This window comes from Engystomops pustulosus, chromosome 3, assembly GCF_040894005.1.
Source record: "Engystomops pustulosus chromosome 3, aEngPut4.maternal, whole genome shotgun sequence".
Lineage (NCBI taxonomy): Eukaryota > Metazoa > Chordata > Amphibia > Anura > Leptodactylidae > Engystomops > Engystomops pustulosus.
The window spans coordinates 72,181,354-72,200,913 of NC_092413.1; the positions used below are offsets into that span (position 1 = coordinate 72,181,354).

The 19,560-nt window shown below is 44.4% G+C and overlaps 1 protein-coding gene across 2 annotated transcripts in view; it reads left to right on the forward strand.

Moving 5' to 3' along the window:
* Positions 1-19,560, forward strand: part of TMEM242 (transmembrane protein 242) — a 79,067-nt gene that overhangs the window by 48,764 nt on the left and 10,743 nt on the right. For both annotated transcript variants that reach the window (XM_072141066.1, XM_072141064.1), the window contains exon 3: positions 1,391-1,528. In XM_072141066.1, coding sequence (XP_071997167.1) covers positions 1,391-1,528 — 138 coding nt within the window. The remainder of the gene's footprint in view (positions 1-1,390; positions 1,529-19,560) is intronic.

Here is a 19,560-nt window from a genome sequence, read left to right on the forward strand (position 1 = left end):
GCCCAGTAGGAACACAAAGACGTACAGCGGGGACAAGAGGATGCCTAGAGTCGGCGCCGGAGGGTGACTACACACTTAAATTTTTTTCATACTCGAATATAAACCGAGTGGGGACTTTTCAGAACGAAAATTGTGCTGAAAAACTCATCTTGTATTCGAATATATACGGTACTCACCTGTCCTCCTCTTCATCTTGATCTCAATGATGCTCTTTGCTAATCTTGACATGCCGGATCGCTGAAAAGAGATTTATAAAAAGCAGTCCAGAGCCCAGGGACGAAATGTCCGCCGCTTCGGGATGCTAAAAATGGCATTTCTGCAAATAGAAGTATGGGAACTTCTGGTATGTTTTTTTCCAAGGCCATATACTGAAGGTTTAAAAAAAGGCTTCAGAATCCAAATCTTTTTTTGGAAAACAGAATTTTTTTTTTCTCTCATAATTTCATTCACATCACCACTCATTGAACACCTTTTACTGTAAATAAAGGAATTATTATTGTTAACATTTTTAAATGTAGTTCTTTTGAGGGTGTTTATAATGTTTTGTGTGAAATGGCAGTGCCAGAAAATGGGCCTTAAAAGTCCATAATGCTTTCTAGCGATTTCACATCTTGTGCTAATCCAAACTAGCAAATAAATTCTACACATACCATTGATTTGCACAGTTCAAGTGCAAGGGTATGGTTTCACAAACCATTTAGTCTCCGAATCTTTTTTACCTCTTAAAAATAGTATATTGAAACGGAAATAGTTTTCACCTTTTTTTTCCTTCAATAATAAAAATATATAATAAGTATCATCTAGTTGCATAAACCGCCCTGTGTCCTGAAAAAAAAGTGGTTAGAAGTGGTTAACTGATAAACATGATTTGAAACAGCTCAGTGTTTTCATTTCATTGTATCTGTTTTTGCTGTTGCATATAGCTTGCCGACCTAATAAAGTATCACAAAATCCAATAAAACGTTTTTTAAAGAAATTTAAGTAAAGGTCAACTACCCTCAGATAACCTGACGGTAGATGCGTATACTCACCTCACCGTTCTGATCACCAATAACCTTCTTTTTCATCTTTTAGAAAAAAAAAACTTTATAAAGGATGCAAATGAGCCTGGGGTGCTATGCTGATAAATAATTTAGGCATGCCCAGACTATGCGAGAATAGCAGAGGGAGAGCTGGTGACATGAGGCGTTCAATGGAGCACCTGAGGCTCATTTACATAGTTTATAAAGCTTTTGTTTTCCCGATGAAATCCAGCAGTTCTGAAAGATGAAAGAAGGTTATTGGTGATCGGCACATGAGGGGGAGGTGAGTATAAGCACTTACCATCAGGTTATGTGATGGTAGATGTCCTTTGTTGCTACTCACTTTTCATTGTTTTTATTTCTTTCAGGGGGCTACTGCAACAGCTGCCTTGCCAGAAAGTGGTTCATCGCTTGCTCTCAGGGCTTTAGGATGGGGCTCTCTATATGCCTGGTGTGGAGTTGGATTAATCAGTTTTGCAGTATGGAAAGCACTAGGAGTTCACAGTGTGAGTATGTAATATAGAAGTTGGAAGGTTCTTTTGATCTAACAGAAAGTGTCATCTCTACAGTACTGATTATTTTAGTGTTCGTGTAGATTTTAAAACATTAATAGGTGTCTATATTTTATAATTAAAAACGACTGTATCCTACAATTTACTCTGGCAACATTGCTTAACTAAGCAAGACTGACACTTGGTAATTTTATTTTTTTCTAAAATAAGCACAGAAAATGAGCAGCAACTGTACCCTTATAACTCCAATATGCACACGGCATAGTGGGCATGTAGAAAATAACTTGTAGACTTCAATTAGTTGGTTGAGGCTGCTATTAAGAATTTCACCAAGTGCTGTTATTCAGACAAGATTAAACATAAGAAAAAGTGATACATCTTGCTTGGTTTAACCCCTTAAGGACGCAGCCATTTTGTAGCTTATGGCTCAGTCACATTTTTTGGTTTCTGACATGCGTGTCTTTATATGGTTATAACTTTTGAACTTATCAAAGCGATTCTGAGATTTTTTTTTTTTTCCCCACATGTTATACTTCATTTTACTGGTAAATTTTGGCTGATAAGTTTTGCGTTTATTTACCAAATACCCCTTCTATCACTTACATGCTCTCCTCCGTATACGACAGCTGGAGCACGGGGCGGTAACTAGTACCATCACTATCACATGATACAATGACACTAATGCGCCTGCGTGCAGCGCCGGCCTCCAGTCTCGGCTATCACGCATGCGCCTGAAATGCCGGTAACAATGCTGACGTAATATGCCATGATCACGTGTCATAACTATACAACCTGATAGGCTGAACATACGTTTATATGTCCACCTGTGACCCGGATGACACCACCCCCAGACGAAGGCTCATTTGAGCCGAAGCGCGCGTCGGGGCCGGAGTCACCCAGGGTACAGACACCAATCCAATCTACAACATGGGTAAGGAAGCATTCTCTGCTTCATTTAGGCTGTCCACTCTGATGCACCTTACACAATGAAGCAGCTATCGCTTCAGTTGGTACATTTTATACTGCAATGCAAGTGTGGTTTAAGCCCTTACTAAATAATACTTATTGGTTCGGTTGCTGTAATGCCCTAAGGGTTGATTCCTCTGTCCGTGCATCAATACCCGGTGGCTGCACATTTTTTATGCTTTGTTTGCTAACATTGTCTTTGTATGTTTAATTAATAAAGATTCTATTATATTATTTTCTTTATGTGTTTTTGCTTTTGTTTGTTCACCCTGTGTGGACACAATAGGTTATTTATGATTCATTTTTGAACCATAGCAGCTCTGGTGTTTACATTTAGGAGGCCACATCGAGTTCAAAGCCACCCATAGGTGGGATGTGTTCACAGGATATGCGTCAGTAAGCAGTTTCATTATTAGCATTTATCTGTGTTCACCATATAGCCTAATAATTCTCTTTATTCTATGAGTCAATACGATTACGGGGATACCAGACTTGAATATATTTTCTTATGTTTGACTAAATTTGCCAAATAAAACCCTAATGTGGGGAAAAATCTATCATTTCCGCATCGCCGTCTTCCAAGTGGCATTACAATTTTACTTTTTTGGCTACAGAGCTGGTTGATGGCTTGTTTTTTAAGGGACATGTTGCATTTTATTGCATTTTTTGTGGGACTCAATAGGTAAAAATCTGATTGCTTGTTCATAATACTCTGCAATACTGATGTATTGCAGGGTATTAGCAGTGTAAGCCTATACACATGCATAGGCTGACACTGTGCCTTTAACCCCTTCCCGACATTTGACGTAATAGTACTGCATCGCGGGAGGTGCTTTCCCGCAATTTGCAGTACTATTATGTCAAAGTTCTGGCGCCAGCACCTGCCTCTAACACCCAATTAAAGGGTTAACAAACTTCATAAAAGTTGTTTTACGTACGTTGCGGGGTATAGTTTCTATAATTTGTGGGGTTTTACTTTTATTTAGTTCTCTCAAAGTGACTTGAAACCTGAACAGGTCCCTCAATAGCAGGATTTTGCGTTTTTTATGAAAATGTGAAAAATCGCTCCTAACGTTCCAAACCCCATAACATCCTACAAAAATAAGAGTATGCATAAAAAACCATGTCCACATAAAGTAGACATTTAGTGAATGTTAGTTATTAAGTATTTTTGCGGTTATGACTATGTGTGGAAAAAGTACATTTTGAAGTTCAAAAATCGATAATTTTTAACATTTTCACCAAATATCTGATTTTCTCATAAATAAATGCAAAACATACGATAACGGCGCCGGGGGCGATTGTGGGGGAAAGTTAAAAAAGCTATAAAGTTTAAAAAGTGTTTTAAACCGCGATACCGCGGTTTAAAACACTAACAAAAATAAGCTCCGGCACCAGCTCACCCTGAGCTGGTGCCCGGTATTTCCATCTGAAACCTGCCACTTCAAGTGGTAGGTTTCCTTTAATGTCCATTTACGCTTTAGCATCTTAATTTTTTTTGTACATTTGCTGAGAAATGCGTTTGGCACAGGGCTCAAACTACTGCCAAGCTGGCAGATTGCTAAAGATTGTCCTTTTTGTTCATATATGATGTATATTTTTGTGTTTTAAATACACAGAGCCTGCATTAACCCCTTAAAGACGTAGTCTTAATATATAGATGTGTGTATATATATATATATATATATATATATATATATATATATATATATATATATATATATATTTATAGATAGAGATAGAAATATATAGATATAGCTCAAAGTGTAACTGTCATTTCAAAAAAGTTTTGATATGTTGTAGGGGAGGTAATTTTAAGCCCTTTTGCAATTGGATTAGTTACCCGAATCTTGCTTCTTCCTCTTGTATTCTGCAACCTTCCCCCTGTTAGTGACTCCTTAGATTGCTATTGCTAGGCACATTCCCTCTTCACTGAGGAGCTGATTATGAAGGGTGACATAAGCCCCTCTCAGTGGTTTACCTCACAGCTCAGTGCTCCAGCACTCAGTCATGTGCTGCCAAGAGCACTAACTAATGTAATAACCACACAACTACACTTATCTCTACCTCAGCTTTTCTTACACTTGTATATAAACAAATAATCCACACAGTCACAAGATGCAGAGCAATCATAATCCCCCTCCCCCATTCACCTCACACTCAACAGCGGGAAATGGCAGGAGGGAATCCCCATCTCTTCTAGCTGTCCCCTCATGTGCTGTACTGTACCCCCCGGGTGTATATAGCCTGCCTGCCCCCCCCCCCCCCCGTAGTATATAGCCTGCCTGCCCCCCTGTAGTAAAAAAAGAAACACTGTACTCACCTTTTCGACATCCCCCTGTAGGTCCTCTTCTTCTTCCGATGCCGCCTTGGGTCCTTCAGATCCTCTTTGGGTTCTTCAGCTCCTTTTTAGGATATTCCGCTCCTCTTTGGGTCTTCGCGCTCAGGCGGCACACAAAACTATGTCAACCGCTTGCCGACGTCATTGTTTGTGAGCCACCAGCACCCGAAGAGGATCCAAAGGACCCGAGGTGGCATTGGACGCGGAAGAGGACCTACGGGGGACGTCGGAAAGGTGAGTACAGTGTTATTTTATTTTAGACTAGAGTATAAGCCGAGTTAGGGTTTTTCAGCACAAATTTTGTGCTTAAAAACTCGGCTTATACTCGAGTATATATGGTATTTAAAAGTTTCAAATGTCCTACTTTTTGGACAAAAAGGTAGAAACCTTTTGCCATTGTTGTTGTTTTTTTTTTTTCCCCCATAATTTTATGCTTCCATTTTTTTTTAAGGATTTGAGAAGCTTTCAAGTTTTAGTAGCAACTTCTGCGGGTTACCCTGGTTAGGGCAATAGGTACCCCAAATTATTGCTACCCCATAGGTAGCAATAATCTGCAGGATGGAGACACGGCAGGGCTCAGGAGGAAAGGAGCAAAATGTAGGGTTTGGAGTTCCGTTTTCACTAGATTGGTGTTGGGGTTGCCCCTGAGGTACATGTACAATAGAAACCCCCGGGTAGGGACCCGTTTTGGAAAGGGAATCCCTCAAAGAATGTATGTAGGGTTGTATTAGCATTTTAAATCCTAAGATGCTGGTTTAAATGTATTTCAAAGTGAGTAGTGCAGAGTAAAATTTGTATTGCAATTTATCAAATATGCCATCGTTGTGACAAAAGCATTTTGCCCAACTCATGCCACTGGCGAAAAGCACATCAAAAATCATAATATGGTTACCCCGTTTTAGGGCAATACCCCATAACCGGCAATAATCTGCAGGGTGGAGACATGGCAGGGCTCAAAAGGAAATAACTTGCATTTCGATCACAGGCATTGTACTTTTTTTTTCTTTTTGGCATCATGAAGCATTTGTAGATGCCAATAGGGGCCAGTACAGTAGAAACCCCTAAGAACTGACCCCATTTTGTAAACTTCACCCCTCCATGAATTAATCTAGGGGTATAGTTAGAATTTTAACCCCACAGGTGGACCCCCAAAAAATTCATAATGGATAGTGCATAGTAAAAAAAAATCTGTTGTATCATCTTGTGCCCAGCTTCTGCCAAGGGAGAAAAACACCCCAAAAATCATGACGCGTGTTTCCCGGGGACAGCAATACTCCATATGGGGTAGTAATCTACAAGCTGGGCACATGGAAGGGCTTAAAAGGGAAAGTGCTGCATGCAGCATGATGTATAAGCTGTGCATCAGGGTAACAACATGGTAATCTAAAAATCCAGGGATGTATGATAAATTCGGAAGCAATCTACATACATAACCCTGGTTTTTCTGAGCATGGCGTTGTATGGTTGAAGCACATGGTTCAACCCCTCCCATGTACTTGTTATAATCTAAAATACAGTCCGGCTTGGGCGTTTCTGTAATGGTACCTTTTACTGGGACAGGGGTGGTGGTGTGCCCATGTATTGTGGTTAATACAAGGACCTCTCTCTTGTCCTTGTACTTAACACACAATACAGAGTCGCTCCCCAGTGCCTTGCAATCGTGCTTTTAAGTTTTTGCCCGAGCAGCGACTTAGGGAGACCTCTCTGATTTCTGCGTAAAATGCCGCAGTATTTCTGGAAGCGAGGCACTTGAACAGGGTGGTGCTCTTTAGAAATTGTCCAGGTAGAGGTGGTAGCCCTGGTCCAGCAGTGGGTGCACTAAATCCCACACTATCTTCCCTGTAACACCCAGGAAGGGGGGGCATTCTGGGGGCACTATAGTGGAGCCCTTCCCTTCTTATACCCTGAACTTGTAGGTATACCCTGATGAACTTTTGCACAGCTTATACATCTTCACGCCATACCTTGCCCTCTATTGGGCAGGTGCTGGCGGAATTGAAGTCTCCCTTTAAATTCTACCAGGGACTTGTCTATGCTCACATGTTTGGTGGGCCTTGGCAAAATTGGCACTAAAATGATCTAATATGGGCTGGACCTTAAATAGACGATCATAACTGGGATCATCTCTGGGTGTGCACTGTGTGTTGTCCGTGTAGGATGAAATCGGCTCCAATAAAGCGTTGTTTACAGGGTATGGCATGGTGCTGCAAAATGGAGTGATAGGCTTCCTTATTCAAAATCCCTTTGACCTTGTCAAAATCCCACGTTACCAGCGCCAAAGCAACCCCAGACCATCACATTACCTCCACCATGCCTGACAGATGGCTCCAGGCACTTTTCCAGCATCTTTTCAGTTGTTCTTCATTTCACAAATGTTCTTCTGTGTGATCCAAACTCCTTAACTTAGATTACCGTATTTTCCGGACTATAAGGCGCACTTAAAAGCATTGGATTTCCGTGGAAATCCAAAGTGCGCCTTATAGTCCGGTGCGCCCTATGTATGGCGCTGGGCACAGGGCAGCGGACCATACTTACATAGGTCCCCGCTACCGGAGACCGGAGACAGCAGATCTCCAGCGGGACCTGGAGCGGGGACCTATGTAAGTATGATCCGCTGCCCTCCTCCACCTTCCCCGCTCACCTTCCCCGCGTTCCCCGTCGCGTCTCGGCGTCGCGTCCCGTCGCTGCGTCCCGTCGCCGCGTCACGTCATGTCGGCTCTCCGCCACGCCTCCGCCACGCCCCCGCCACGCCCCCGGCCCCAGGACCCTGCGCCTTATAGTCCGATGCGCCTTATGTAATTATTACATATATAAGGCGCATCGGACTAATGCGCCTTATAGTCCGGTGCGCCCTATAGGGCAAAAAATACGGTAATCTGCCCATAAAACTTTTTTTTTCCAATCTTTCCCTGTCCAATATCTGTCTTCTTTTGCTCATATTTATCTTTTCCTTTTATTAGCCAGTCTCAGGCATGGCTATTTCTGTGCCACTCTGCCCTGAAGGCCAGCATCTCGGAGTCACCTTTTCACTGTAAAGGTTGACACTGGTGTTTGGCGGGTAATATTTAATGAAGCTGCCACTTGAGGACCTGTGAGGCCTCAGTTTTTCAAACTAGAGACTCTAATGTACTTGTCTTGTTGCTTAGTTCTGCAGCGAGTCCTCCACTTCTCTTTGTTCTCTGGTTAGAGGTTATGCTCTCCACTGAAGGGAAAAGTACACACCGTTGTAGCAAATCTTCTTAGGCTGCGGTGATGTTACATTTTGTTTGCATTTAACGCCTGCGTTTTCAAACCTCTGGAGAGATTTGCCTAATTAGTTTGTTGTTTACAAAATGCAACGTTTTAACGCAATGCTAACACATTCATTAACAAAGCTTTAACAAACACATACATTAACATTGCATTTAATCCCATCTTCAGCTGTTTAAAACGCACGCATTAAACACATACAATACTCAGTGGGGGACATTTACTATGGCGTTTCCGCCAGTTTTGTGGCGCTTTCACCACATGTTCTGCTCTCCTACCTATTTATTAGCTGGCAGCGCCAGAAAAAATGACTTTTTCCGTCTGCTCCGACTCTTCTCCGAAAAGGGGCGTGGCTTTGGCGGAGTGGAAACTCAGACACAATTAATATGTGTCGCAGCCCTTTTTGGGCACTGTAAACTGGCGGAAAGTAGACCAAAAGAAAACTGGTCTAGCAGGGATTGTTGGACACATTTCTGGTGCTCGGGACAGATTTTGGTCCCAGGGACAGAAAATAGTCTCGGCGCCAGAAATGTCTCTGCACAGCTCTACAATATTAAATGTGTGTCTTCTTTCCGGGAGCAGGTCGGTAACAAAGCCAATGCAGACACCGACACTTTAACCCCTTAACGCTCTGCGCCGTAGCTCTACGGCGCAGAGGTATAAGGGATGTATGAAGAGGGCTCACGGGCTGAGTCCTCTTCATACAAAGGTGGGGGGTTTTGCATAATGCATAAAACCCCCACCGCTAATAACCGCGGTCGGTGCTAGCACCGATCGCGGCTATTAACCCCCCCGTTGCCGCCGGCAAAGTCGCTGGCGGCATTTTAAAGACGGCGGCGCGTGGGCGCCGCCATCTTTTTTTCGATCGTCACGCCCCCGAACGTCATCGAGGGGCGGCGATCGGTTGCCATGGTAGCCTCGTGTCTTCTTTTGACACGAGGCTATCTGGCAGCTGCAGATTCGTTACAATGAGCCAGTGGCTCATTGTAATGAATGTGCTGCAAAAATGCCATATATTGCAATACAGAAGTATTGCAGTATATGGTAGGAGCGATCTGACTATCTAGGGTTAATGTACCCTAGATGGTCTAAAAGATAGTGAAAAAAAAAAGTTTAAAAAATAAAAAAAATTAATAAAATATTAAAAGTTCAAATCACCCCCCTTTCCCTAGAACGGATATAAAACATAATAAACAGTAAAAATCACAAACATATTAGGTATCGCCGCGTCCCAAAATGCCCGATCTATCAAAATATAAAAACGGTTACGGGCGGCGGTGACCTCCGAGGCGGGAAATGGCGCCCAAATGTCCGAAATGCGACTTTTACACCTTTTTACATAACATAAAAAATGAAATAAAAAATGATCAAAATGTCGCACAGACCTCAAAATGGTAGCAATGAAAACGTCGCCTCATTTTGCAAAAAATGACCCCTCACACATCTCCGTGCGCCAAAGTATGAAAAAGTTATTAGCATCAGAAGATGGCAAAAAAATTTTTTTCTTTTTTGTACACATTCGTTTAATTTTTGAAAATGTATTAAAACACAATAAAACCTATATAAATTTGGTATCACCGCGATCGCACCGAACCAAAGAATAACGTAGGCGTGTTATTTGGAGCGAAGAGTGAAAGTCGTAAAAACTGAGCCCACAAGAACGTGACGCATGTGCTGTTTTTTTAAAAATTTTTCCACATTTGGATTTTTTTTTCAGCTTCGCAGTACACGGCATGTTAAAATAAATAACATTACGGAAAAGTAAAATTTGTTACGCACAAAATAAGCCCTCACACAGGTCTGTACACGGAAAAATGAAAAAGTTATGGATTTTTGAAGTTGGAGAGCGAGAAATGAGCCGAAAAACCCTGCGTCCTTAAGGGGTTAAGTAAATGTCCCCCAATGTGTGACCACAGCCTCAGTTAGCAAATACAATTAAAGTACTATTGAAGTACTGGAGTGGTGGTTGTTGGAAATGGGTCTGTATACACCTATGTAGATATTGCATTAAAAAACAGACGTTTGCAGCTAGAATAGTCATTTACCAATTTAACAATGTATAGCGTGTATTTATGATTCATTTAATGTTAGCTCCATTGAAAGGAAATGTGCTTTCAAAAATAAGGACACTTCTAAATGACCTAAAACTTTTGAGCTGCAGTGTATGTCCTTGTGTGAAGAGTTAATTCACATGTCTGCATGAGTATGAAGATACCAGCTTTTTATAGTGTAGAAAACAGTTAATGGACAAAAAAAAAATGTTTTTTTTATGTTCGGCCAAAACTTCTTTATTTTTCCATTGATGGAACTGATTGAAGGATTCTTTTTTGAGATAGAAGCGGTACTTATTTTCTTTCTGAGGTACATGCAACCTCTTAATCATTTTTAACCGTTTAAGGACCGGCCCTTTCCTGTTTTTTCATGTCCATTTTTTACTCCCCACCTTCAAAAATCTATAACTTTTTATTTTTACACCTAAAGAGCTGTGTGATGGCTTGTTTTCTGCGTAACAAATTGCACTTCATAGTGATGGTATTAAATATTCCATGCCATGTACTCAGAAGCGGGAAAAAAATTCCAAATGCAGTGAAAATGGTGAAAAACCGCATTTGCGCCATTTTCTTGTGGGCTTGGATATTACGTCTTTCACTGAGCTCCCCAAATGACATGTCTACTTTATTCTTTGGGTCGGTACAATTAAGGGGATACCAAATTTGTATAGGTTTTATAATGTTTCCATACATTTACAAAAATTAAAACCTCCTGTACAAAAATAATTTTTTTGATTTTGCCAACTTCTGGCGCTAATAACATTTTTATACTTTGGTGTACAGAGCTGTGGGTGGTGTCATTTTTTGCGAAATTTGATGATATTTTCAATGATATTTTTAGGACTGTACAACCCTTTGATCACTTTTTATAGATTTTTTTATATTTTTCAAAATGGCAAAAAAGTGCCATTTTCGACTTTGGGCGCTATTTTCAGTTACGGGGTTAAACGCATTGAAAAACCGTTATCATATTTTGATCGGGCATTTTCGGACGCGTCGATACCTAATGTGTTTATGATTTTTACTGTTTATTTATATTTACCGTATATACTTGTGTATAAGCCGAGTTTTTCAGCACCCTCGGCTTATACTCGAGTCAATAGGTTTTCCCAGTTTTTGGTGGTAAAATTAGGGGTCTCGGCTTATACTCGGGTCGGCTTATACTCGAGTATATACGGTATGTCAGTTCTAGGGAAAGGGCAGTGATTCAAAATTTTAGGTTTTTTTATTATAATCAGTTTTTTTACTTTTATTTTTATTATTTTTCAGACTCCCTAGGGTACTTTAACCCTAGGTTGTCTGATCGATCCTATCATATACTGCCATACTACAGTATGGCAGTATATGGGGATTTTCCTCCTCATTCATTACAATGTGCTATCAGCACATTGTAATGAAGGGGTTAAAACGAAATAGCCTCGGGTCTTCCGAAGACCCGAGGCTACCATAGAGACGGATCGCCGATGACGTCATGGGGAGCGGCGATCCCAGGTAAGATGGCGGCACCCATGCACTGCTATCTTTTTGAGGCTGCCGGCAGCCATCGCTTTGATAACACCCGCGATCGGTGTTACCGGTAAGCCTTTGCTGCAATATGCAGCAAAGACATACCGGCTATGGAGAGGGCTCAGCCCGTGAGCCCTCTCCATACAGCGCGACCCAACTGCGAACTGGTTAATTTGGTGCAGCATCCAAAAAACTGGATTTGTACTTGATTTAAGGGAGTTAACTTGTAAAAATATATTTATTGTAACCTTATTTTACATAATATATTTTTAATGTGAAGTGGCAATAGAAGTTTTTATTTTTCAAAATTTCTAATTCCATCACTCACACTGCATTATATTAGAATACAGGGTAGTCTATGCTGGCTGTTGGCCGGCGCTAGCACCCAGCATACCCAGGCAACTGCTAGGGGTCAGAGCTGGGTGGGCCCACTTGCGGTCACATCTCAGTACCCAGAAGCCTGGCAGTGCCTGGGTGCTGGTGCTGTAAAGCGGCGCTCCATGTGCTGTAGGACGCCAACCTGCGTTGCTGCACTGTGCAGCTGCCGGCAAGAGGACACAGTTTAAGACAGCAGAGCGGAAGGACGGAGGTGAATTTTTTTTTTATCTCCTTTTTTACTGATCATATTTGGTCAATGGGGGGTGAGGAGGGGCAGCATATAATCCATGAGGGTGAGGGGGCTGCATATAATTAATCCATGGGGGAGAAGGGAACTGCATATAATCCATGGGGGAGAAGGGAACTGCATATAATCCATGGGGGAGAAGGGAACTGCATATAATCCATGGGGGAGAAGGGAACTGCATATAATCCATGGGGGAGAAGGGAACTGCATATAATCCATGGGGGAGAAGGGAACTGCATATAATCCATGGGGGAGAAGGGAACTGCATATACCGTAATCCATGGGGGAGAAGGGAACTGCATATACCGTAATCCATGGGGGAGAAGGGAACTGCATATACCGTAATCCATGGGGGAGAAGGGAACTGCATATACCGTAATCCATGGGGGAGAAGGGAACTGCATATACCGTAATCCATGGGGGAGAAGGGAACTGCATATACCGTAATCCATGGGGGAGAAGGGAACTGCATATACCGTAATCCATGGGGGAGAAGGGAACTGCATATACCGTAATCCATGGGGGAGAAGGGAACTGCATATACCGTAATCCATGGGGGAGAAGGGAACTGCATATACCGTAATCCATGGGGGAGAAGGGAACTGCATATACCGTAATCCATGGGGGAGAAGGGAACTGCATATACCGTAATCCATGGGGGAGAAGGGAACTGCATATACCGTAATCCATGGGGGAGAAGGGAACTGCATATACCGTAATCCATGGGGGAGAAGGGAACTGCATATAATTATTCCATGGGGGAGGGGGTCTGCATATAATTATTCCATGGGGGGAGGGGGTCTGCATATAATTATTCCATGGGGGGAGGGGGTCTGCATATAATTATTCCATGGGGGGAGGGGGTCTGCATATTATTATTCCATGGGGGGAGGGGGTCTGCACCTAATTATTCCATGGGGGGAGGGGGCTGCATCTAATCCATGGGGAGACCCGGGCTGTTTATAATAAATCCATGGGGGTGAGGGGTGCTGCATATAATGAATCCATGCCGCTATTCAAGTTTACTGCTAAGGGGCCCCTGAGGCCCTGTCGCCCAAGGGCCTGTTGAAACCTGGAGCCGGGCCTGCTGTTGCTGTATTGTTTACAGCCAGCCATCTTGTCCTACCCAAGACGGGAAATAATTATAAAGCAAGGATGGCTGGCTTACCCTGCTTGTTAGTTGCTTATTTTATACCCCCCAAAGCAGTGCAGAGACATAAGGGGTTGGAATGGAGATTTTTAATTACCCTTTTCTACTAACTGCCAGAATTATAAGAACAATAATTAGGTCTGCTTTAGTGCATCTTTAAAAAAAAAAATAAGGCTACATGTTATAGGTTGAAAGTCCGAATATATACTATATATATTTGTATTTTCTTTAACATAGGAAAGCTACAATGTAAAAGGTTAAATAGGAAATAAAGTGTTTACAGTATGACAAAATGCATATTACAGTAAACATGTAAAAAGCCCTGCAAGTGAAATTTTCCTATTAGCCCCAGTACATCTGGAGACCAAAGAACATTTTTATTATTCTGTAGCAGAGAGCGTTTCCACTGGTTAGAATAACATAAGTCGTTCCCTCCCTGTGTCCTATTTAGCTGGGGTATATGATATTGCAGCTGAAAATATCTCATTACAGAGTACTCAAGGCATGAAAACAAATGTCCCAAGAGAACTGTGTTTATCAAAGATCCCAGGCAGAAGTGTTTATCTTGATGTCATGGTTACTTTTGGGAACAGAAGGGGAATAAATTACACTTTATTTGTGAGTCCTTTACCCTGGCCCTAAAGAATAAAAACATAAAATGCAGTAAACGTCTTCAAACAGGCATCGTATATTTACAGCATTTAATACATACCTGTTGGTGAAGAAATAAGTCATCTAGGTTGGTCAACTGATTTTTATGGTATGTTTACACAGAATTTATCCAAAATGATTCTAAAACACAAAAGGCATCAGGATTTTAAAAATGTAGCAATTTTGTAAATGCTTCTAACTGAAAAAATCTGAGACCTAGGCTTTCATCTATCACAACAGCAGGTGACCACACTATTTTGTTTCATAGTGTGAAGATCTTGTACATGGCAGAGACTGGAGGAGACGAGTATCTAAGTGTCCATGTGCCTCTTGGACAGATGGAGTGGAAGCCCTGCTGGCAAACGATTCCACTGTGGTATAACTGCTCTTTGTGTCCCCAGCCTTAGGTCTCCTAATGGCAAGTGCAACATCCCCCACCGGGGCCTAGCCTTAAAGGTGAGGCCTAGAGACAGCCGGGGCCCGCTGTACCGGAGTGGCTGGCGGTTGCGGCCTAAGCACGCTATTGTCACGGTGCTTGGTACGGGGTAACCGGTGGGCTGTCCTACAGCCTGGCAGGTCTCCAGCAGGGTGGTGTTGGCAAGAAATGATGAGGGAGAGGCTGCTATAGCGGATCTCCCTGGGGCAACCCCTTAATGTCCCGAGTGTGAGTCTCTGGGTGATGGACAGGGTGCCGGTGATGAAGGCAGCCGTATTAGCAGGGACCAGACGGAGACAGAAGTTGAAGAAAACAACTTACAGTTCTTTATTTGAACCGCAGGAACCGCAGCAAACGTGCCTTTAACAGGTAGGTAGGGTACCGAGATGTGAGTTGGAGGGAGCCTCAGGAGATAGTTCACCAGCCTGGAAGTAGAGGGCAGGCTGGGAGGCAGCTGTGTCCTGGTAGGAAGCTTCAGCTTGTCCTGTAGGGCTTCAGGTATCACCTTTAAAGGTAAGATGATACCCCTTTCCTCACTACACTAACTCTAGTCTAATGCTCCACTCTTCAGAGGCAGGGGCTAGGCTCTTCCTGCTCTGGTATGGGCTAGACAGAGATTACTCACTCACTCACTGATTCTCCTACAACAGAATCTCTCTGAATCCTTACTAGAATAATCTAGTCTCCAGAACATTGCTGGCCAGAGGTTTTATTACCTCCCTTTGGTCAGGTGGTGGCTGCTCCTCCAATCACATCTCAGCTTACAGAGCACAGGATGTAACACATATCATTGGATAACAGCATCTTGCATTATACAAAATACTTAACCTCTGCCTTGCCAGACAGGATTCACCACTGCAATATCCCTATGTCCTATCAGGACCATGTAATGTAATGTAGGTGGGGACGTATTCGCAAGCACTACCTCGCCATTGCATCGGCGAGGGTGTTGCATACCCCGGGGGCAATTGAAAGAGCCGCCCTCGGCTCGACTACCGATGGTTTGGGCACAGAGGGGGCTAAGGGCACTTCGAGGAAGTGCAGGCTATGTGAGGTGTAGGGACAAACCGCCCATGGTCCTGGAGACAGGCACCTGGGTTGGTGTCGGACTAAGACAAAAATTTGTAGCTGTATGACAGTTGGTCGCTGACGCCATTAAACCGAACTGTACAGTAGGAAAGGTGTGGTGTCATGTCCTGTAATCCACTCCTTGCACCAAGGCCTGTATAGTTGTTTTATCAACGCTTCTTCCCTGGCGGCAATTATATAGTGTATATATGCATACATTGGCATATGTGACACAATGAAACATTGTACTATATAGAGACGGTCCGACACAGCCACTCTACAACCTGAAAAGCCTATGAAAGGGTTAATGCAGACTACTGGCAGATATGACAGTGTGCAACAGGTTAATTCACATTGGCTTAGGAGCCCAATGGGTACACATCTTGAACGTTACAGAGGTGGATAGGCTACTCAGGGTAGCACGGTAGCAAATGTCTCTTTTCCTGCAAAGGAAAGGCATAAAAAGTGCAAACAGAATGTCCGTACCTAAAAGGAAGGCATTAAGTGCAAAATAGTAGTCAATGGCCACTTTTCCCTTGTAGTATCTGGCAAAAGTCTCACAGAAGGTCTCTAGTGACAAAGTCCATCTTCTGGGTACAGCCCTTGATGTGGGGAAAAGTGCACTGAGAAGCAAAGGGTCTCCTCTATGTGTAGAGGGACAGAGTCCTTTGAAGAAATTATCTCTGCTGTGGCAGAGGAAGGGGTGCTATCATAGCACAGGACAATAATCAGTTCAAGGTATGTCTCTTGACTGAGTTAAATAAGGGTAAGAGTCTCAGGAAAGTCTCTGGCTCAATAGGGTTAGGACAGAAATATACAATATGTACAATGTACAGTACCTGAAGTGGGCTACAGCCCTTCAGGGGTTAGTCAGCATCTTCTTCGGTGGTAAGTACTTCGGTGTCAGAAAAGCGTACCTGCCTCCTGCTTCTGCGTGACACCAGCTGATACTCCTGCAGGTACGCAGGAGCTTTACCTTTTGTCTCCCTTTGAGACCTTCGAAGTTCCGGCCTGGAGAAGATAACAATCTCCTCATCGTCGTCCTCTGATTCAGGCGCTGGAGTCGGAGTCTCAGCTGGCTCTGATGTTTCAGGGGTTGCAGACAGTGGAGCCGGATCATCCTCCACAGGCAGCAGTATTGGAGACTGCGGTGGGGATGATGGTCTCTGCGAGGTACCTCTTACTGGAGTGGAAACAAAACAGAATTGAGGCACAGTCACAAGTTCCAAGAAACTGGGGGTAGGCGAACACAAGGAGGTCTGTAAGTTGGGGGTCGAGGTGAGAGGTGTAGACATAGGGGCAAAAGGACGAAGACATCTCTTCAGCCGGTTCCTATGTACCCGGAGTGGTGGACGGTCTCCTCTTGAAATCTCGTAGACTTCAGGGGAGAGACTGTCCCTAACTAGGTATGGCTCACGCTCCCAACGCCCATCTAGCTTACTGGTAGGATGGTTGTTGCGCAGCCACACTCTATCTCCTGGGGCAAAAGGCTCAGCACAGGCATTACGATCGAAGTCCCTTTTTTGTTTCTCTCGGGCCTCTTCCAACCGCAGATCCACAACTTCTCTGGCATCCGCCAGGCGCCTCTGGTGTTCGTGAACCCAGTCAGTCTGGGGGAGTAAAGACTGGGAATCAGGGGACTCCATGTCCCAGGTCATATCAGCAGGGAGATGGCCGTGTCTCCCGAACATCAGATAATACGGGGTGTATCCTGTGGAGCAATGAGTGGTATTGTTGTACAGGTACACTAATTTGGGCAACAGTTTTGGCCAGTCAGCCCTTTTTGCAGGGGTCAGAGTCCTCAGCATATTGATTAGAGTCTGATTCATCTTTTCACAAAGCCCGTTTCCTTGGGGATGATAGGCTGTGGTCCTCAGCTTTTTGCAGCCATATAGAGTGCACAGCTCCTGGAAGACTTGGGACTCAAATGCTGTTCCTTGGTCTGTAAGGATCTGGTCCGGACAGCCATAGGGGAGGATGAAGCTCTTCCACAGGGCCGCTGCGGTAGTCCTTGCAGACAGATCTCTGACAGGTACTGCAACCACAAATTTGGTATAGTGGTCGATGATAGTAAGAGCATAACTGTGACCGGATCTGCTGGGCTCCAACTTCACGTGGTCCAATGCCAGGATCTCCAAGGGCCGTTGGCTCACAATGGGACGTAGAGGGGCCCTTTGATTGTGTCGCTCTCCTCGAGCGATGGCGCAGGCTGGGCATTCTTGACACCAGGCTTCAATGTCGGACTTCATGTTGACCCAGAAGAATCGCCTTCGGAGGGTGGCTTCAGTCTTCTGAGCGCCAAAGTGCCCGGACTGGTCATGGTACATTTCCAGTACTATCTTGGCGTCCCTCCTGGGAATCAGAATCTGGTATATCCGATCATAAGTGATAGGGTCCAGAGTTCTTCTCTTTAGCAGACCCTGGTGCATGCTCAGAGCCTTTCTCTGGCGCCACAATTGAGACAGTTCTCCATCAGCTCTTCTGCGCCGGATTCTTTCAGGCACTCGCCCACTAGAGAGATAGTCCATTACTTCTCCTATGGCACGGCTATCAGCCTGAAGACTCATCCAGAGGTCCTTTTCCGCAGGGGGCTCTGACTCTTCTTGAGGAGTAGCTGGTGCTGCCTCTGTCGGTAGGGAGTAAACTCTCTGGGCATCTTGACGCACAAACCGGGCATAGAACGCTGGCATCTCCACATCTTCCCACTGAGCATCCGTGTAGGGTCCCTCCCACTGGTCAGGGAGACGGGACAGAGCGTCGGCGTTGTCATTGGTCTTACCAGCCCGGTACTTGATGGTAAAGCTGAAATTGGCAAGTCTGGAGGCCCACCGTTGTTCCAGTGCTCCAAGACGTGCGGTGTTCAGATGCGCCAACGGATTATTGTCTGTGAAGACAGTGAAAGATGATGCAGCTAGGTAGTCCTTGAACTTTTCGGTCACAGCCCAGACTAACGCCAGAAACTCCAACTTGAAGGAACTGTAGTTCTGGTCGTTTTGCTCCGGTTCTCGGAGGGAACGGCTGGCGTAGGCTATGACCCTTTCAGTTCCGTTTTGGAGCTGGGATAATACCGCCCCTAGACCTTGCTTGCTGGCATCAGTGTATAGGGTGAAAGGCAGACTATAGTCTGGATATCCCAACACCGGAGGTTCAGTCAGCCGTTGCTTGAGCATCTGGAAGGCAGCTTCTCGTTCGGCCGTCCACTCAATGGATACTCGGGAACGTTGGCTCTCTTTTGGCAGGCCCCTTAGAAGCTCTTGCAGGGGAGCCGCCAGCTGGGCAAACTTCGGGATGAAACGCCTGTAGTAACTGGCAAATCCCAGGAAGCTTTTGATGTCCCGTACGGTTGATGGGGTAGGCCAGTCGTAGACAGCTGCAATCTTCTCTGGATCTGGCTCAATTCCATGAGCGCTCACCACATGTCCCAGGTACTTGACGCTAGGTTGTAGCAGGTGGCACTTGGATGGCTTGACCTTCAACCCATGTTGGGTCAGGATTTGGAAGACTTCAGCCAGATGTTGGAGGTGGTCTTCATAAGTCTTGGAGTAGATGATGATGTCGTCCAAATATAGCAGGACGGTCTCGAAGTTGCGATGACCCAAACATCTCTCCATCAGCCTTTGAAATGTGCCTGGGGCGTTGCATAGCCCAAACGGCATGTTGTTGAACTCAAACAGGCCCATTGGGGTGGTGAAAGCCGTCTTCTCTCTGTCTTCTGGCGCCATGGCCACTTGCCAGTAGCCACTGGTCAGGTCCAGGGTAGAGAAGTAGGCAGCTGACCCTAGGGCTGCGAGGGATTCCTCGATTCGAGGCAGAGGATAGGCGTCCTTGTGGGTGATATTGTTGATTTTCCTATAGTCAACACAGAATCGAAGGGTTCCATCCTTCTTCTTCACAAGGACCAGCGGGGCAGCCCATGGGCTGTGACTCTCCCGGATAACGTTGGCTGTCTTCATCTCTTGTACCAGCTTTTTCACCTCTTGGTA